General features: G+C 38.2%; 1 protein-coding gene across 4 annotated transcripts in view; it reads right to left on the bottom strand.

The window, feature by feature from the left end:
* Nucleotides 1-9,273: 9,273 nt before the first annotated feature.
* The window catches only part of Spink5 (serine peptidase inhibitor, Kazal type 5), a 72,082-nt gene continuing 59,608 nt past the window's right edge, over nucleotides 9,274-21,747 (bottom strand). For 2 of the 4 annotated variants that reach the window (XM_023715327.1, XM_023715324.1), the window contains 8 exons: nucleotides 21,354-21,484; nucleotides 20,299-20,371; nucleotides 19,521-19,598; nucleotides 19,285-19,412; nucleotides 18,421-18,514; nucleotides 15,822-15,952; nucleotides 13,687-13,775; nucleotides 9,274-10,306 (listed from right to left, as the gene is read on the bottom strand). In XM_023715327.1, coding sequence (XP_023571095.1) covers nucleotides 10,248-10,306; nucleotides 13,687-13,775; nucleotides 15,822-15,952; nucleotides 18,421-18,514; nucleotides 19,285-19,412; nucleotides 19,521-19,598; nucleotides 20,299-20,371; nucleotides 21,354-21,484 — 783 coding nt within the window. In that variant the 3' untranslated portion in view covers nucleotides 9,274-10,247. Of the gene's footprint in view, nucleotides 10,307-13,686; nucleotides 13,776-15,821; nucleotides 15,953-17,902; nucleotides 18,014-18,420; nucleotides 18,515-19,284; nucleotides 19,413-19,520; nucleotides 19,599-20,298; nucleotides 20,372-21,353; nucleotides 21,485-21,747 lie in introns of those variants that run through there. The other 2 variants (XM_023715325.1, XM_023715326.1) reach the window with 2 other exon arrangements.

Genomic DNA, 21,747 nt, shown 5'->3' with positions numbered 1-21,747 from the left:
TCTTTTCTTTTCTTTTCTTTTTTTCTTTCTTTCTTTCTTTCTTTCTTTCTTTCTTTCTTTCTTTCTTTCTTTCTTTCTTTCTTTCTTCCTTCCTTCCTTCCTTCCTTCCTTTCTTTTCTCTCTATCTCTGTCTTTGTCTCTGTCTCTCTTTCTGTCTCTGACTCTCTCTGTCTCTTTTTCTCTGTCTCTCTCTGTCTCTCTGTCTCTCCATCTCTCTCCGTTTCTCTCCATCTCTGTCTCTGTGTCTCTGTCTCTCTCTGTCTCTCTGTCTCTGTCTCTCTCTCTCTCTCTCTCTCTCTCTCTCTCTCTCTCTCTCTCTCCAACATGGTCTTGCTATGCAGCCCAGGCTGGCCTTAAGATCATTTTGTGACCCAGGCTGATCTTGAATGCGAATGCTCCACCTCAGCCTTGTAAAGCCGAGCAGTTCTTGGCCCCAGCACTGGGTCTGCTGGGAGCAGTACTCATCCAGAAAGATTTTCTATGATTCTGTAAGCCAGGTGTCCCACTCACCCATGTCTCACAGATGTCTCAGGACTTGTGGCCACAGTGGTGCCATGCATCAGAGAGGAAGGAAGTCAGAGACGCAGAAGCACAGGACCCGAGGAAGGTCCTGCCAGCTGCATGGAGATACAGTGGGCCAAAGGGCTGGACAAACAGCAGCAATTGGGGTCAGGATGAAGCTCGCTTTAGGTGCTGGGTTGGCACCAAAGGCTCAGCCACTGAGGCAAATGCCTCCCTTCCTGATTTGGCATCCCTCTGCCCAAGAAGCTAGAGCTGGCTTCAGATTTGTGACCCTCCTTCCTCAGCTTCCCAGACTCTTGGATCATAGGTGTGTGCCAAGACATATACCCAGATCCTTTTTTATCTTATTTTGCCTCTACTTGAGCTTGTGGCCCCATTTTAAGTCAATCAAGGATGTTAGATTAAGCATCCCCAGGGAAGAGTAGGGCCATATTTCCCAAAGGTACCATTTTAGCCATACTAAAATTTAAAAGAGAAAGGAAAGAACAAAACCAAGGCAATACACTTACGTGAAATATTCTCAGTTTTATTTTAAATGTATTTGAAAAGGACATTTTGTGATGATTTAAATTCTTAGATAAGAATACTTAATTTCCTCAAGCTTCAAACTGAAGGATAATGGTAAAGATTCTTCACTGGTGCTTTATTTCTTTTTTCTGCTAGCTACAGGACTACTACCTTCAATCTAGTTCCACGTCCCCTTTCTCCTAGCAGTCTCCATGTCATTTACTTTTTTGTCTCTATGCTGCTTAATTCAAAGAAGACAGATGTTCATGAAGCTCAGACAGAGAGCAATGAATACAAATACTAAAACTGAGTTCAGCCTTTCTTTTCATTATTTTCTTGTGCCTCAACCTCTCCACTTATCTTGCTGACAAAATTTGTCAGGCTAGTTTTCTAGCCCCAATGAAATAACGTATGCACATTATTAGTTATCAAAAGAGGATCCATCACTAAGTGCACAGAAGACTGCCCTCCGCCCTGGGTCATGCTTGAAGGCAAGTGAACACACCTGCCTCTCTTATGTTTGATTTTTCTATTTCTCCTTGATCCTGTTCTTCTTCTCAAGACACTCTGCATTTCCTGTCTGATCATGGGGCTATTTTGCTGGTATTAAAATCTTTTATCTCCACATTTGCATTAGCTAGTATCATTTTTTTTTGTTTTGTTTTTGAAGTACTGGAAAATGACTGCAGGGCTTTGCATTGAACTACATCCTCGGATCTGTTTTCAATTTATTGCTTTTGTGTGTGTGTGTTGAGACAGTCTCTTGCTAACTCACTAAGTTGTTGAGGTAAGGCTAGAGCTTACGACCCTCTTGCCTCATCTTTCAGGATTACAGGTGTGGACCTTCATACTTCTGCAGGCATTATTTATTGAATATCCCTAAAGAATAACTGCTGTATTTTCAGATGACAACTATATTTTATCACTTCTGAAGTCTTGGACTATGTTTGCTTTAATTATAAAAATCCAAAGGTGAACACAGATGCATTTATGCTTCTGTTCTACCCTTTAATCTGTTTAATGTTTTAAGTAATAGAACTCAGCCATGTATATATAACAAAGCAAAAAATTAAGATTAAAATTTCACTTTAAAAATATGACTTATCATTAAGCAAAAAGTGTAGCCTATGAAATATGACACTGCAGAAATATTAAATAATTGTCATTAATCTTCGAAGTAGCAACCGTGTTCTACATTTTGTGACTCCAATAGCTGAGAAAATTTGATTCTTCTTCTTTGTCTTTCTTTTTTGATGTTTCTTAGCTAGGCCCTTGCTATGTAGTGTAGGTGGGCCTTAAACTCACTATGTAGTGAAGGAGATGATTTTCCTGTCTCAGCCTCCTGAGTAACGGGGTTATAAGTGTGTGCCAACACACCTGATGAAACCTGGATTCTTATATGTAAATCCTACTCCACCTTACTTTACAAAGCATTTGTAACCCTAGCAATAAAAAGCAATCACAGAACAGCTAGTATAAATAAGAAAACTGAAGGTGGTAAAGCCTAATAGACTGTATCCTTTAAAGCAAATTTGCTGTATATTGTGACATCATTGCCTCTTGAAGGTAAAACAGGAAAAGAGCCCAAAAGGGAGGAAGAGTAGCAAACAGATGGGAAACGGAGGGGAAAGAAGCAACCCAACACCCCAACTCTGTAGTCTGGGCAGCCTGAACCAAAGGATTTTATGAAAACGACTGGGAAATTCAGGAAACAGCTCATTGAGATAGTTAACCCTGACGGACAATCTGATTGGCTTGAGAATGCTCAGCGATCGGAGAAGAACACATCTCATTGTGCCTGATGGCCATATAGACATGACCTTGGGGACTATATCTGGTCCCCAACCCCACTCTCTCTGGCTCTTCCCCTACTTGGTGCTCCACACCAATGACTTCATGATTGTCTTTAATTTCTCCTTGTTGTGGAGAGTCAGGGAGTCCTGAATTTTTCTTGAAATATTCATTCTTTACAGTGTCAAAGAAATAACTATGTATCTATTGATTCATCTCAACCATGGCCACATAGTCTGTGAAGTCCTTCTGCTTAGGCTGGACAGATATCTCATCTATAAACTATATTTTAGATTGTTGCTTTCTATGAAAGTGAGGAATGACTGTAAAAATTTAAAGTATAAATTTCTTTATATGCTTATACATTTACTGTCATTAAGTTTTCTGAGTTTAAATCTTTTGTGCATTTATTTGAGATTTTATAATCTCTAAATAAAATTGAGTCATGTGCTATTTCTATGTTGTCTGACCTAAATGAAACTGAGGAGTTCTGGTATAATATTACTACAGCTGCTTAACAATGTTCATAAGCACCTTTAATAAATGAGGCATCTGGAAACAATTAAAAATATAAAAAGGTAATAGAACACTAAGAAAAGACTGAGAAATTCAGGAAACAGCTCAATGAGATAGTTAATCCTGTCTGACAATCTGATTGGCTTGAGAGTGCTCAGAGATTGGAGAAGAACACATCTCAGTGTGCCTGATGGCCATACAGACATGACCTTGGGGACTATATCTGGTCCTCAGCCCCACGCTCTCTGGCTCTTCCCCTACTTGGTGCCCCACAAATACCACGGAATGTGCAGGTTTCCTCTGCTGCAGCTTTCTCCCATGCTGCTTGTGTCTGGGAGTCAGCGGAACATAGATGGAGACCTCAAAAACCGTGAGCCAAACACTTTCTCTCTCTTTAGGTTGCACAGTTAGCAGGTGTTTCTTTTCCCACCATTGGGGAAGTTAACCAACACACCCACATTAGTTAAGCTTCCCTAGGAGAGCAAAACAATGTTTAGAACACTTAGTCCAAGACAATGAACATCATAGAGTAAAAGGGACCGGATATGTAACACAAGTCCAGGGCTGCAGGCCAGAAAGCTCACTGGGGAGCTGTCACTGTGAGTCTGTGCTGGAAGGCTGAAAACCTTGGAGACCTAAAGACTGATGCCCCAAAGTGACAAAAACAAAGGATGTACCAGCTCCACAGGAGCAGCACACTTCATGACACATAATATTGGAAATGGCCTATAAGCCCACCAGCAAATGAATAGACAAAGAAAATGTATTATTTATATACCATGCAGTAATACTCTGCTACAAAGAATAATAAATTTGAGTCATTTCTAGGAAAAAATATACATTGAAAATATACATAATGTTGAGTGGAATAGATCAAACACATAAGTTTATTTATTTTTTAATTAATTTTATTGAGAAACAAATAGCAATGAGACAGTTTCAAAACCGATTAGTAGGACAGTTTCAATAATTAATACATTGCATATTGTTGTCTTTGAGGTAGTTATTCATATTACAAGATGCAGACATGATATCCTGTCCAAACACTATTAGTACAAATCTTTCTTCTCATTTCATTAAGAGAAAGTAGTTGTATATCTATCTTAACTACTTGTATCTGTATATACGGATACAAAATGGTCCTTCATTTGTATCCCATTTTTTGTTTAGTTTTGTCAAAGATGGGTATTCCTTTGCCATTTAAATATTGTAGGTGCGTGAATTCAGCAAAATAATCCAATATAGTCCAGTAGTCCATAACAGTAGTGGGTTATCCATAGGACTGGCAATGTCAGAGGTAAATACACAAGTTTAAATGTGTCATGACTTTCCTTATATAAGAACTCAAAATATAAATAAAGAAGAAAATAAAAGATATAAAGAAAATAGGGAGACAGATCTTTTGCAAATGGAAAAATGATCAAAAGAAGGAGGAGAGAGGAGAAAAAGAGAAGGAGATGAGAATAGATTTAGAAGGTGCTCTGCCCATGCTCCAACTCCTCACAAGGAATGTAGCCATTGTTTACTGCAAACATGTACTAGTAAAAAATAACAATTTTTAAAAAAGAATGGAACTCTTCAAAACAGACATCTTCTCTTCTTTTACTCCGTTTGAACACTAAGTCTATTGCCTGGTGGGCTGAGGATATAGCTCAGTGGCACAAAGCCTGCCTAGAAAGCGTGAGGTCCTGAGTTCAATTCCTAGTACCCCCATAAAAGAAGCCTATTGCTTGATGCCCCACAGAACCCAGGGTGGGTCTTCCCTCATCAGCTTTCTGGTCCCCATAGCATTCAGAGATACACCCAGAGCTGTGTTTCACGAATGCCAGACATCTCTACTCCAGTCAAGCTGACATATCACAGCTAATGCTCACAATGCACATCTGTACTGGGACAAAAATAGCATAGTGTAAAAACATACATAGCATTGCAGTTAAGGAGAAAATATGTCCAAATCCATCTCTGGAACTTAGAGTCTATACAATGTATAATGTCTTTTTAAAAATAGTTCTAGATCTTTTAGTTTCTAAAAAGATGATGTGAAATAATATAATAAATGAAACCTACCCAATATTTAATATCTAGAGCTGTATTGGTGAAGGAGTTCACATGTCCTGAGAGACTGTACCCTAGAAAACATTGGCTCTTACACTTGGCTGTCAGTATTCAGAAGAGACCTAAAATGAGAGGAAAAAGCAGAGGAAAGTGATAAAAAGGAAAAAGACCTTTTTCCTATACATACTTTGTGTCTTCTACTTACCTAGGATTTGACATATTTTATCACAGTGAATACAACTGGTGCTAGGTTCTTTAGACATCTCTTGGAAGCCTCCTCAGGATGCTACCAAGCAAAACTTTTAATTGCAAAATGAATTTCACCCTATTAACAATCTTTAAGAGTGTAATACAGTTGCACTAATTATAAATAACAGTTTATAGCAATTTTCTAGAACTTTTTTTTTATCACAAATGACTCAACCCTTGTTCTCGTGGAATAGTCACTTTGCCCCTCCTCACAGTTCCTGGCAGCCTCCATTCTGCCTTCCATTCCTCTGCATTAGGTTGCTTTCGATGGATACAGAATCTACTGCTTTTTATTTGACTTATTTTACTTAGCATAATGTCCCCTAGGGACATTGTAGCATGTGACATTTTTACAGCAAAGTGATATTACAGATTTTCCTTGTTCGTCTGGGTGTGGACAATAAGGTTCCTTTCTCCTCTTGGGTATTGCAGACAATCTTGCACTAAACATGGGAATACATCATTTCTTTCAGACTCCAATTTCAATTCTTTTGGTTACATATGCTGAGCAGTGGAAGTAGCAGATCATATGGAAGTTATATTTTTAAATTTTTTGGAAGAATTTCCACTTTGTTTTCTTGATGGCAAAATTTTGCATTCTCATGAATAGTACACAGGTTTCCAATTTCTTGGTCAACATTTATCTTTTGTTTTCAGTAATAGTCATTTTGTCAGGTTTGACATTAGCTTATTGTGGTTTTGATTGACATTTCCTGTTGATTGGCGAGGCTGATACTTTCTCACACACTACTGACATTAAGTAATAATTTGCCCCTGAGGTACCAAATGTATTTATGATACTAAAACCCCTATTGGATATATGGTTTGAAAATCATTTATCCCATTCTACAATTTTCCTTTCCAGGAGTTGTTCACTTTGCTGTGCACAAGTTTTTGGGTTTCTACTTTCATTGCCTGTGCTTTTTTGGTGTATTACTCAAGAAATTACTGGCAAGTTCAATGCTATGAAGCTTTTCCTGTCATTTTTCCTAATATTTTTAGTTTCAAATTATTTTCTTTTCAGGTCTTACATGTAATTCTTGGATTCATTTTGTGATGGAATTTATGTAGGTGCCAAACAGGAGCCTGATTTGATTTTGCTGCATGTGCCTATCTAGTTTTTTCAAAACCAATTGTTGAACAGATATCATACAGTACTCTTGGCCAATGTTGAAGAGCAATATTTACTTATTTATTATTTATTTATTTATTTTGTATTTTACAGAAGGGTCTATAGGGTGTTGAGGGTCTCACTACTAGATTGGACTTGTAGGGATCTGCTTGTTTACAGCCTCTTAAGAGCTGGGATTATAGGTGTGCACCATCAAGCCCAGTCTCGATTGCTATCTCAGAACACCCCGGGGGGTGGGACTGGCACTGCAGGCCTGGGGATCGAACCCCTGACCCCTGTGCTTGCTTGCAGGCACTTTAGTCTGCTGAGCTATTTAGCAGGCTGTTATTCTTTTGAAAATTTTATTCATTTTCATTTACTTAAGTTTTAAAATGTTCAAGGCAATATGAGTATTTGTTTTTGGTCATTATTTATAATTTTATCATATTAACTCAAACATCCTCTCATTGAAATTGTACAACTTTTTCTCATGTATTAGTGAAAGAAGGGAAATATAAGAAAAACTAGTCCGTATTGACATACTATTGTCTTTATTGCTCATGTTTTGCTATTGCTTCTTGTTTGGCATATTAACACTCAGTGATGGTGTTGAAATTCTAGACTTTTGTCTAGAGTATTATATTGTGCTTCTAGGTAACAACTGAAGGTAAGCAGCTCTACTAGATGGTCTGAGTGCATCTTATGTCAGGAGTACTTCCAACTGGTGACACTTCTGAGCATGCAGGAATGGGTTTGGATGGCAGTAGGTGTATCATTTCCCAGTTGACTTTTCACTGTATCTCTGGGACATGCACAGATCTTTGCTGTGGATTCAATCTGTCAATCTTCATTTTAGAGAACTTAGCAGTTTGTTACTTAAACTCTAGGAACAAAGTGAATTCCAGAGATGAAAATATGTAATTGGAAGTTTTTCATTATGTTATGCCTTCTCTTGATGTCTTCATGACAGTCATAGCATTAGATCTCATTTTTAATCTGTATTCCATTGCTACATGTAGAATAAATTTTCAATGTACTGCTTACTGGACATGGTTTACAGATATAGTATTGAAATATTCCATAAATAGGCAGAATAACTATTTCTGCAGATAATTAATTCTTTTTCTAGTTCATTAGAATTGTAAAATTGTATTCATTTTGTCTGACACCCACCAGATAGACAGTGGCATTTGAAAGCATGTGAAACTATGTTTTATGCAGCTTGATGGTCAGAGGATATAAGGACATGACATCAGAGGCTATTTGATTGAGTATGTAGTTTTGACTTACACTCAGATCTGGATATGTTCAGATCTCATCCACTTTACTCATTACTGACACACCACACCCGACACCTACAACTTAAAGGAGAAGTTTATTTTGGATCACAGTCTTAAAAGTTTCAATCTGTGGTCAGCTGACAGCAATGACAAAATAGGCAAGGCAGGGAAGAATCTGTTCATGTCATGGTGGCTGGGATACAGTGAGTGAAGGAGCCATTGAAATCACCCTATAGAATATAGTACTCCCCTCCAAAACCCTGATCTGAGCACAGGAGAATTTAGGTAGATAGATAGATAGATAGATAGATAGATAGATAGATAGATAGATAGATAGATGATTGGTAAGCAGACAGAAGGACAGATAGATGGCCAGAGATAGAGATAAATCAAAGAAAATTATGAAATCTAAACACTACTGATCTCAAGCATTTTGACTAAAAGAAGCAAAATCTATGTTTATATAAGTAGGTGATGAACCATATTTGGCTGTGGGGCTGTGGTGCCCTTGGTGTAGACCAACTCAGTGATGAACAAACATCTGTCTTCTGTCTTCCATCTTTGTGACTTCTCTTCTGGCTCCCTTTGATTTCTTATACACCAGTCACCCTTCTTATTCTATGATAATGATAGCAATAATAAAAAATAGACCAGTTGATGTTAGGTATACTTAATACATGTGTGAAACAGAAATGTAAATGGCAAATTTTTCAATCTGATGTGCTGTATTATGGACTGAATTGTGTTCTATCAAACTTGATAGGTTGAAACACTGCCACCTGTGTGACTATTTGGGAAAAGGAAAATCAGGCTAGTTGGAAGAGAGGGGCTCTTGTCTGAAAGGACTGGTGTCCTTGTAAGAAAGAGGAAGAGGCACAAGATATTTCTCTGCCCTCTAAGGAAAAATTACATGAGAACATATCAGCCCCCTAGAGTTTCATTCAGTTATAGGGCACAAGAGTCACAAAATCCCATTAGGATTCATCTCGTAGATACCTAGTTTACAAAAAAAGAGCAGATGGAACAATATAAAGTTATCTTCCCAAATCGAAGTCAATCTGTGAGTGACATCAGACACAGTGCTTTTGTGGCTGAAAATGCCTTAGGCCATAATAGATTCTCCATATGCTTTCTCCCTCTGGGAATACGTTCAGTACCAGTCCAAGATCTTCAAGTGAACTATGTGACCACATAGTACCACAGCATGCCAATAACAAGATTCTAAGAACAATATAGTCTGGATTCCTCCTGAGATCTCCCATATCTGTTAGCTCATGATAGAGCAGCATTTTCTAGTATGGAAACCTCTACCCACATGCAGCTGTTGAGACTTTGAAATGTGAGCAGCCTAAATTGAGAAACACTGAAAGTGTAAAATATGCACCAATGTAAAAAACTTTGTGAACTATAAAGTTTATCATGGTTACATTGATATCATTGTTCTACTAGGCTACACAAAATAAATTATTAAAATTGCTTTAGCCATTGTGTAGCTACTAGAAAATTTAAAATTGCACATCTGGCTTGCACTACATTTCTGTTAGAGAGGGGCTACTCTGAAGACTCGCACAGATCAGTGGGCATTTCCTTAGTCTTTCCAGACCCAGGTATAGACTTCAGTGTAGGGGTTGCCAAGGTGCAATATGATTGGGTTTGAAACCTTACTGGTTTGTTTCATTGGATGGGGCACACAAAACTGAGAGACAGTTTTGCTTTTCGTGGAAATACATAAGCTAGGTTGGGGAGCTGGCAGGGTGATGTACACAGCTGTTGGTGGCCTGTAGCCCAAAGCGTCTCACATCTCCTCTAGATGCTCCTTCCCCTCTACAACAGCAACTTGTATGCAAAGACCGGACACTCTCTTGTCTATCACTGGACTTGATAGAACAAAAGGATAGACTTTTTCTGACTTCTGTAAAAAAATTAATATCTAAGAATTGACAAAGAAACCCCCCAAGTCCCCCCAAAAATGTGTTCTGCTGAGTCTACATTTATTAGCAGGCAGCTGGACAGACAACACTATGACGAGGAGATTTCCAGAGCACAGACTGGGTGGGTATTGCTCCATGCCCTCAGACCACATAGTCTAGCAGGAAAGAGATGGAAAAAAACTGAAAGCCAGGGGGTCCAATCCCAACAGCTCTGAATTGTTCCTACAGTAAGTAAGAAGAGCTCTGAAGCATTCTTTTTATACATAGGTGGTAAGTGCAGGTGATTCAGATTCGGGTTGTATTTGTTTTCCTTGTAGTTTTCATCAGTCCTTGTTTCACTGGTCCTAGAAAGAGAAGACAGAAAGGTAAGATGCTAGTACTAAGGGACCCTGCAGAAGTCCAGGCTTCACAGTCACAATTGTATCTTTATTAAAGAAATCCATAGCAGAGGAGAATTTACAATCTCTTCCACATTGTACTCAGGGCAATTCCACGAGCACTGTTTTAGAACCTAGCACATGATACCTTTTTAGCTGGGCACAAAAATAAGCATGTTCTAACTCTAAATCTGCTCTTGACCGCCATGTGATCCCTATGGTAACAGAAAAGGGTAGTGATCACTCATACCACCTCTCAGGTTTGAAAAATTAAATTCCAGAGTTTAATGACTTATCAAATTCTCAGATTAGGTTAGCACAACACAATTTTAATGACTTTAATGTTTTTCCCTCACAGTTTGTGTAGGCTATTAGCATAATCAGCTGTTTTGTTGGGCCTGGCTCTTCTACATTTTCAAACACACTTGAAATAACACAGTGTATTTTTGACTCACAAATATTTGAGTTTTGAGCTTTCATAGGAATAATATTTAAGACTCATTTTGTCAGATTACAAACATATCCAACTTTCACACAATGCTTCTGAAATAGAACCTGTTTGTAAACTAGGAACGTACTGGGTATAAAACATTAAATCAATGTCTTAAAGGGAGGCAGGCTGTTTTCTCCACCTAACAGCACATCATCAGCTAGTACTGGTGGATGAGGGCATAAGCAGCAAAACACAGCCGCCCGAATGCAGACATCTCATTTGAAGCCCACACCAACTTCACAACTCTGTCTCTGAACTGCAAGGGGCAAGCCATGATCTTGTTGAATCTTTGTCAATCTGTGTCATATAGTTGAGAATAGCTTTTTTTTTTTAATCTCACAAAGTAATGTCAGTATTTTCATTGATAGAAGAAATATTTGAGTACAGGTAGAACTGATTTGTCACAGCTCAGCATCGTTCTGCTGACTGTTGTGGTTGGATCGCCCTAGGTCAAAGGTTAGAACTTGCAACCAGGTCTAGCCAATCTTGTAATTGGGACAGCACCTACTCTAGACCCTCTAGTTTTGTGCCTTTCCTCAAAACTCAGGAATTATGAAAAAGGGTTACAATGAAGCCAGAAGATCTACCCTAAGTTCCAAATATTGCCCTGAATAACTCTGATAAATGACATGATTTCCACCAAATTGGTTTCTATAAGATGAGGAAGGTATTCCTGGCCCTGTTCACAGGTCATTGTGAGAATACAAAGGAAAAATGCATCTACAACTCTACTGAGCTACATAAATTACAGTAGTCACTGTACACCAGTTAGTATACAATGGGACTGTGTGGTAAACAGCAGTTTAAGTTCTAGGACTACTAACCTAGTTTTCCAGGCAGTTGTGACTGCCTGGCATTATTTCTATTTTGAGGTTGCTAGTTACTCTCAGAGCACCTTCTACCCAGAATTAAAGCTCAGACAGGAAGTTGTAAACTCTAGGATTTACAACCTCAGGAGTCCTCAGAGCATGCTGGGCCATGTGTTATCTGCATCACCTCTCTCCAGGATCACACCACGGAACTGTACCAGGAGGACTGAAATTTCACTCATGTCCAGGACAACTTTGGCTGTAATGATTTCTATCAACAACACCATAAAATTCCTGTTTCTAGTAATGATGGGAAAGACACAAGTATAATGAGAAAAAAGTAGACAGCAACATGAGTGATGCTTAAGCACCAAGCAAAGTGAAATTAAAGGATGGCCTGATATATATATATATATTGCATGCACATCTGTCAAGATCCATCACTGCTTGAAGAAATGGGCCTTTTCAGTATAACCCTAAGACAAACACCTCATATTACAGTTTTTTTTTTGGTGGAACTGGAGATTGAACTCAAGCCCTTGTGCTTGCCAGGGAAGTGCTTATTCTACTGAGCCATCTTGCCAACCTCAAGGACACAGTTTCTGTCAAGTTGTCCACACAGGATTAGAACACAGGGAAGTGAAGTCCTGAGTGTGGTCTATTGGACTTGCACAAGGTTTTGACCTTTAAGTTCTGAGATACCCATAAGTAGAGGTGTTTGTGAGAGAGAATGGTAAATTTCATCAAAAAAATGAGAAGCAATCCACTAAACATTTGTAGGAAATAGAGAATACAACAACTAGGGTGCAAGTTTTAAGCTTTCTTGTTATGAATATGTAAAGACCTAGAGGAAAAAAATAGCTGTCAAGTCTACAGAAGAAATGCAGGTTTTCTAGTTGTCAGGCTACTCTGTCCTTGTTCCCTACTGTTGTACAAGACCCAAAGCACCCTAGCTGATAGCTCTTGTATGGCTAATTTCCCACATCAAGGCAATGTGACCTAAGAGTGCCATAGCACCACTTAATGATTTCTAAATCTAGCAGAATATATTACAATTCTCATATCATTAAAATTCATTATGGCAGTGAAATGGAGCAAATACAGTTGTGAATAAAATGTTATTAAATATCATCTACTAAATCATTACTATATTAGATATAATTACTAAATATTAAGTCTATTTTTATTCAAATTAATTTATTTTTTAAAATTAAATAAATACAGTGGCAATGCCTAACTTTCTAAGCTCATCTCTTGGACTCTTTCTCTAAATCTGTGATGTGGTTTAAAAATATCATATTAGTAGGGATAATATTCAAGATTCCACTCATTTTTTTCAGTCACTGGGCCTAGTACTTTAAAGTCAATGTTTCATGAATATTTTCATATCTTGTTGAGGTCCCCTATTTTAGAGTGTTTAGGTGATTCACAAAGGGTTCTACATGAAGAACATGAAAAAAATGTCATTCGAGCTTATTTATCTTATAACAAAATATTTACTTTTATTTAAATCTTTTGACTTTTCCAAGTTATATATCATCTTGTCAGAGGACTTTACAAATTTATTCTCCAGGGAGAATATGAAAGTCATTAATGTGTGTTGGATTATCCTTGTAAGAATTTTAATGAAACAGGTCAACTTTCAGTGTTAAAAAAAAGCAGTGTTCCATGCAAGGATGTGACTATTACATAGACATAGTTTAAATCCAGCTGTCACTCTCTGAGCTCTCAGTTTGTTTCATGATTTCTTTGTAGGTCACAGAGAATAAAGCCTATCCTGTAAGAAGTAGTGTTAGATTAGAGATATTGCTCACAAGAACCTATTAAATATTCCAGTAAAGTATATTAAATGTAAACTGCCATGTTGTTATCTCCACATATCTCATTAACCACTTAATTATCTTCACAGGGAAAATGAGACGAATTCTGGAATCATTTGTCCTAGTGTCACTTCCCTGACCTGGAAATTTCCATCACCCATGCAAGAGAACAGAAGCAGAACCAAGCATGTGCACCGCCATAGCTGTGAAGGCCTGCGGACTCACCCGTGTGGGCACTGCCAGGTGCCACCTCTGGGGAGTTGCTCCCCTCACACGTCCCTTGACTGCGGATGTGTATATTAGTTTGCTGTATCCTGAAACAGAACAGAGGAAGCTTCAATGCTAGGAGAAACACAGTTATAACAAGAAAAATATAAGGACATAGTGAGTGATGTTTAAGCAGCAAACTAAACTGAATTAGAGGGATGGCCTGTGATCTTTATTCCAGGGCACAATCCACAGTAGGCATCTCTGTGCATTCTAGATTTATTTTCTTTCTCTTAATTTATTTCATAACATACCACCTAGCAATCTACTCACAGAAATGTTATTTCTTGAAGATTATTAGTCAAACAAGCATTCTGTAGATAGAAAAAATAGATTCCAGAGAAAATTTGATTTCATTGAGTATAAAATTACTTGGGGAATGAAAAGTATAATAAGATACAATAATTAGGGTTTTATGGTTTGAATTTTTTTCATTTGTGTATTTAGTACAGGGTCCCACTACACAGTGCTAGGATTACAGGTGTATGCCACCACCTGGACTTTGTCCCTGGTTCAATGCGCTCCTGGGGTGGAGTTGACATGGTATGTAGGACCAAGGATCAAACCCTAGCCCATGGGCTTGCCAAAGTAGACACTTAGTCCATTGAGCTATCTTGCTGGCCCTATAGCTTGCAATAATTTTAAGGGCTGGAAATTGTAATACCTGTTACTTAAAATATTATAAACTCAACATCTTACTTACCTCTAGTGGTGGGAAACTCATTGTCCAACAAAGAAATGTGATCTGTCTGTGAACACTGATAAGCTGAAATGGTTCTCCTACAACTTTTTTATGGACACAAAAACTTATTTGTCCCTCTTCTCTATAATGCTTACTCCCAGGTTGCTCAGCTGAACAATTCACCCTAAAGCGTATTTATTAATACTTTCATCCATTTAGGTTTCCAACTCTTAAAGTTCTTGAATAGAGGATCACATTTTATGGCTCTATAAATCTAATGCAAATTGATAAAATTATATTGATAATTTAGGCCCTTAAACTTTAAATAAAAAGGAGCTGACATATTTGTGGGTGATAGACAAGGTATATAAAATAACTGAATTCCTGAATGTTATGTTCATTCATCAAGTAAGGAGTTAGTTTTTTGAAACTCCATAAGGTACATGTATAGATACTATAATTTGTCTCAATGTTTTCATTGTAAAATGGTCAAATAGAGGCAAAGAGTGGAATTTTTAACATATTTATTTATTTGGTGCAGGGTCTTGCTACACAAGGTTGGACTCATAGTGACTCTCCTATCTCAGCCTCCCCAGTGCTGGGATTGCAAGTGTGTGCCACCACGCCCAGTCTTAGTGGCCAGCACAGGGAGCAAAGCCAGGTCCTTGTGCTTGCCAGGCATGCACTTAGATTGCCAAGCTCTCTCCCTGACCCCAAGAGTGGAATATTTATAGAGGAGAAATTATTACTAATAATCTGGTAACATTTGAACAAAAAGCAATAACAAAACTAAAACTAGATGCCTTTTATTTAACCTAAAATGAAGACATATTTTCAGTGAACAGTACTACTTAAAAACCTGCAAAGTCAGTTGCTTAGTGAAATCACACAATCATGGCCATAAAGATATTAATCTAAGAACAAATTACAGAGGTGGAATTTATCCCACCGTGCTTTTTTTTTGTAGGGTGCCACTTTGCTTTTGTATGGTACCACTTCCTTGAAAGGAAGACTTAGAAAGATGGAAAATCAGCAACTGCTGCTCATAGGACCTTTTAGCTACTATAAGTGGGGGTGATTCTCTACTGCATTGATTCTCAACAGTTTTGGTCGGATACACACAAACACCCATGCTCATAGAGATGTCCTGAAATTGTAATGCCAAACACTTTTTAATTTTTCTTTCACTGGTTAGAGTATAAAACAGCATAGGTAAATAATTTCACCAGAAGGATATAGCATGAAGTCCTTGCTATTTCATACATGAGAAAGATAATTCACATGCTTTGACTTTTAAACCCATTTGATTCTGCAAGATACCTCAAGTTGCTATCTGTACACTACTGCCGTTTAGTACTACAGCTGGTAACCTCTACACTCGAAGGTAGGGAAAGGCGACTGGTATACTTACAGGTTTGCATGACACAGCATGCAGGGGTTGCCGTACGTTTGGCCATCATCACCACAGACAGGCTGTAAATCCTTTGGGCACAGGAAACCCATCCTGGGCAAGACTCGATAGTGCTTGCACATCTCAGAATCCTGCACAAGCGAGGCACAAGGAGGCTTGTTCAAGAGCATGCAAACGAAGCAGTAAGTTTGGGAGAACTTCTCAGCTTCCTTAATCATGACTAAGAACAGAGTTGTGATAAAGGTTTTACAAAATCCCATATTTACTTCATACTGTATTAGATGGACTTAACTTCCTGGATTTGATTTCTTTTAATAATACACAGTTCTAAATAAAGAAGAGCAAAACAACAAGAAAGCAAAAATTCTACAAAGCATGAGGCATGGCTTGCTGGGGGCATGGCCATAGTAAGAGAACTGGGTGGTGCTCATGCTAGAAATAGCAGTCGTGATTTTCAGTGAAGATCCTGGTTATAGTCAATCTAGAAAGTAAAGACTGAGAAGCAAATACTACTTATAGAAGAAGTAATAACAACAACATGCATAATTAGAAAAAAGAAAAACTTAAGTCTAAAAGAAGAATAATTTATTTTTATTTTTATTTTTTTTATGAGCAGAATATATTTATTGAGAGAAAGAAAGCTCCTGTCCAAGAGAGGGACAGGAGGGGGGCCCGAGTGGGTAGTTCCCCAGAAGAATAATTTTTAAAAGAAAAAATTTATAGATTTGAGCAAGAAGACAAATCCAAGGATGCCAATAACTACGTTAGATATTAAAAAGTACTTTAGTTAAAGTAAATTTACAAACTGAAAGAAGAAAGTCAACTAGTAGATGTTTATAAGAAATATAATTTAAGGGCCCGTCAGAGAGCTCAGCAGATTAAAGTGCCTGTTTAGGCAGACACAAGGACTGGCCTTTGATACCCGGTGTACAGTGCCAGTCCTGCCCCTAGGACACGCTGAGATGGCAATTGAGACTGGGCATGGTGGCATGTGCCTATAATCCCAGTGTCTTGGAGGCTGAAAACAGGAGAATCACTATGAGTCTGATCTGTGTAGTGAGACCCTATAGACCCTGTACTAAAAAATACTATATATATGTAACAAATTGAGAATAACAGAACTTAAAATAATCATAATATAATTTATAGATTGTTTAAATGATAATGAAAATGTAAGCTACCAAATCTCAAAAACTAAAGAATAAAAGTAAGAACAAGCCATGATTTTCATAGACATTGGAAAGAAAGAATGTTCTAAAAATCATCCATCTAGACTAGCTCTCAACAAGCTAGGCAATAAGGAGCAAATTAACCTCAAAGAAAATAACAGAAAGAGTGAAGAGGAGAGCATGATGAAAGAGAAAAAAGAACAAAGCAAAATATCTACATGAAACTTTCATACACACGTGGAAGGATTAATAAATTAGCTAGAAGGCAGGAAAACATGTATCACCATTATTAGAAATAAAAGAGACAACAGCATATTAACTACAGATACTAAACAGGCAATATAGAAACATTGTGAATAAATCTGTGCTCAAAATTTAACAGTATAAATTAATAAATTTCTTGAAAAATACTTTCTGAAACAGATAAAAAGTAAAAATCCATTTAGTAGTAGTAGTATAGTATCTCTAATATTCATTTCAGAGGAGCCCCTTGCTTGTTCTTTTGTTGTGCTAAGTGATTCAATATCTAACTGAACCATTTTATATAGTATATTATTTTGTATGTTTTATATTTAGATGGCTTTATGTTGCTATAGACATTTAGGTAGAATTTAGAAAAGCAGCTTTTATGAATCTCTTGCAAAGGTGGATTGACCAAGGAAAAGGAACTGTACTTTAAGGCAACTGTTGTTGGACTGTCCAGCAAGCCTGTGGGTGAAGCATTATAAAGAAACAGACAGAGGCCACAAAGAAGGATGCTTTCTTTTTTAATACGTAGGACACCAATTTTATTTGTTTTAAATTAATTTTTAATTTATTCATAACTCTGAATCATTTTTTTTTATTTTCAAAATGAACCCATGTGCATCCACTTCTCATGAGCTTCACCACTTCTCCCATGGTGAAAACCTGCAGTATCTCTTCTGTGGGTGACTACAATCGCTCAGGAGCTGTCTCCCTCCTTTACTTGCTCCTTGTCTTTCCAAGAGCTCATCACGCAGCTCCCCTTTGTACTCTGGATAACTGGGGAAGGATTCGGGTGGGGGAGAGAAGTGAGTAGAAGCTGAGCGATGAGACTTTTCCACTTGCTGAAATTGCAGAATCCTGGCATCTGACTTTATATTTGATCACATATGAGATTAAACACATCCACTATACACCCACTTCTTAAAATTTTAAAATATTAAATACACTATATCCAACATACTAGATTGAATCAAGTGTAATGATTTTGAAGAACAGACTCATGACAGATGAGTGATACCAGAACGCTCACTGGGTATGCACTCCATTTAATCCTCAAGCTACTGGAGGATGCACTATATCAGCCTTTCCAGATCATTCTGCATGCATGAGGACTGTGGAGACCTAGGGCACCTGGCCTGGGAAGATAATTCAATGAGTGGCTTCTCAGAAAGCATCCTTCTTACCAGAGAAGAATTGGAAGAATCTGGCCTCTCTTCAGAAGCTCTCATATGGGGTGGTTTGGCTTGAGATTTTACCCTTTCTAAGGCTTCTTTTTGACTAGAGAAGAAAATAAAAATTAATTAAAAACAATATTTACAAGGGTCATCTCTACTTCCAGTGGAAAGTTAAATAATCCTAGGAAAATTACTTAGTTATGAAACATTTAGACAGTAACTAGGATAGCATGTCAAGAAAAGTAGACCCCTAGAAGTATGCTGAGAGCTCTGATTACTTAATAGATGTATGACCTTAGGTACTTGGCTAAAGTCCTTGAGTTTCAACTTCCTAGACACAAGAAGAGAGCAGTGTTGGTGATTCCTTCCTCAAAGAACATATGGAAAGTTAACTATTATTGTTTTTCTAGTAGCTTTTAAAATCATCACCATTGTATCCATTGGTCTTTGAATTTGGTTGTTCATTCAAATAACCTAGAAGCCCTTTCTAAAAGACAATTCTTTAACACTAGAAGGTCTGACTTAAAATATTTTGAAGCACAGAAATCTGTATTTTTAAAAATAGGCTTTTCAGTTGGGTCTCATATAATTATGAAACAGAGATTAGGAACCATTTCTTCCAACTGTGATGCTTAAAGTGGAAAGATGTTAAGTAACACAGCTAATCTTATGATTAGAACTTACAACTGTGTTTCCTGTCTCTAAATTCCAGCTCTCTTGCTAATCTGTCAGATGACCTGAAGCACAGAACCTTCATCCTGAAGACCTATGTTAAGAACTCCATGGCTGCATGAGTACACGTTTATTCAGTCAGCACTGTGCTGATGTGCAGGTCCCCTGCTCACTGAGGCTGAGCAGACGCCTGGTACTCACAAGACAGCTCTGCACTTGTAGCACTTGTTTTTATAGGTTCTCCCGTCAGCACCACGCACAGGGTCATTCTCGCGCGTGCAGGTCAGCTCACCATTCCTCACGTTCTTCCGATAGTCACTGCACTCATCCTAGAAGATGGGAGAAGAGACGTGAGCGTGGCCTCTGCCCTTTTGGGTGGGGGGTTTTCTCAAACATGTTTTTGGGAAGTCCTTTCTTGTCCCTGGGCTCAGACTCACTGCACTCATGCCAACGTAGGCCAAGGAACCTGCAGCCTGTCTAAGCCTTGCATCTTCTGCTTCCTCTTTGCACTGGTCCTGGAAATGTAGGGAGACATAAGACAACACTCAGTAGACCTCATCTATCTGGAGGGAGAAGGTCTCCCTCTTCCTTTCATCCTTGGTTCCTTCCCCCCTTATTTTCTATAAGGTGTGCTTTTAACCCAAGGAGAATCTAACTCTAGAAATATGATTATCACTGTTAAAGGACTGAATGAAGTTGTCTTCTTTGCAGTCTTGAAAAGCAAATAGAAAAGGCAGCGTGATGCATGCACACTATTGATTCGCTGGTGCTCAGAAAATCATCTGGAGAAAACAAAAGAGACATCTAAGAAGGAGGCGAAGCACAAGGTATAAGAGTAATGCAGATTGAACAAAATATTAAAATCAACATCGTGCCCAAAGCTTGATTCCATATTTTAAAATGTCAGAGGTAACACATGCAGTTCAGGCAGCAAGGGATAATGTCCCCTATTTTTTGATCCATACTTCTCCAAAAGCAAAAAGACTAATGCAGTAATTGACACACATTCTAGAGAAAATTAACAAAATCGAGAAAGCATCACACCCTCAAATCAGAGTAACAGATTCTTATTGTGGTCCAAAGTAATAACATTGACAATATCATTATTGTTTGAAGCAAGGTATTAGAATTTTTATAACCTGAACCTTTGAGAAGAAGGTAAGAGTCTGAAAATAGAAAGTAAAACAGCTACTTTGGTGTCTTTTAATTAATGACCTTTGTATCATTTGAGGATTGGGACTTTGATTTTTCTTCATCCTCTTTTTTTCTTTCTCTAGCTTCTCTTTCACTGTAAGAAAAAAAAAACAACAGGATTTTTCTAGTTAGTATTGATTTTGTTTAGTCAACTAATTTTTTAGTGCTTAACATAAAAAAAATTAACTTTTTCCTCTTGTTTAGAAAGATTAAAATACTATTATTTAGGTAGTTTTCAATATTAGAATTTTTATATTATATTTATGGAAATATTCTCAGTTTTAATTGATTCAGTTATCCAGGATGATATCACTCTGAAAGGCCATTTTTATAATATTTTAGAATAAACACTCTACAGTGTTACCTAGAAAGTCGCCCCTTACGATGTGCTGTACGCACTATCCGGTCCCGTGATGAATGAAAGCATTATGTCCTGCAGACACTTACTAATAACATATTTAAAAAATAGAAAGTTGTCTCCTTTCTCCTTTTCACTTTGCTGATTAAATTACAACTAAATTCTAAGTTTTGATTGCTGTTCTACACAGAGTGAGTTGAAGTTTATAAGTATTTTTAAAATGTACTGCCACACAACCGCATGGTGCTGCTGTCCTACGGTCTCACTCCGCAGCTCGGGCTCGTGGTGACCCTCCCTTTTTCTTCCTCCCCAGAGCCAGGATTAGAGGCACGCGCCACCAGGCCCGGACTGTGTCATGGGCTCCGCGCGCGCGTGGCATGTGGTATCAGGGATCGAACCACGGTCCCTGCGCTTACCTAAGCAAGCGCTTAGTTCGCTGAGCTATCTCACTGGCCCTTGGTATCCTATTCCTTTTCTAGCCAGAGGCACTGAGATGTCACAAAGCAAACCAGCCTCTCTCTGGTTACTTTCTGCTACATTTCCTCCTTCCAGATACGACTATATTTTCTGTCACCTGAAGAGCAATTCTTATTAAATACTTTGGAAACTAGATAATCCTCTCTAAACTGTAAAGTGCCCAAGGTGGAGAGTCTCAGGAGCTATTTTCTGTCAAGCAGGCACACACACATCAAGCTCATAGAGAAGTCACTTTACGTACAAGATGGTTTGACACATCGCGCACTTGTTGACATACATCTGCCCATCGACGCCTCGGAAGGGGCTGTTGTCTCTGGTGCAGACAAGTCTTCCCTCTTTCTGCTTGCTCCGGAACTCATAGCACTGATCCTGCTAAGTAGGAGAAAGAAAAAGATGGCATAACTGTAGTCGGATCCTTGAAATGAGGAAATAGGATCGGGTGGTTAGATATGAATTGGTAACATTTGATGAGGGGATAGACACAATGAGAATTTGGAGACGGAACGGGTTTTCAGTGAAGGCACTCTATCCAATCTCTGCCTAAGACATTTGGAGTTAGAGGCCAGGGAAATAGCTCAGTGGGGAGAGAGAGAGAGAGAGAGAGAGAGAGAGAGAGAGAGAGAGAGAGAGAGAGA

This window comes from Octodon degus, unplaced genomic scaffold (assembly GCF_000260255.1).
Source record: "Octodon degus isolate 3935 unplaced genomic scaffold, OctDeg1.0 scaffold00040, whole genome shotgun sequence".
NCBI lineage: Eukaryota > Metazoa > Chordata > Mammalia > Rodentia > Octodontidae > Octodon > Octodon degus.
The sequence above is the reverse complement of the archived record's forward strand: the minus strand, read 5'-3'. Positions and strand labels throughout refer to the sequence as shown.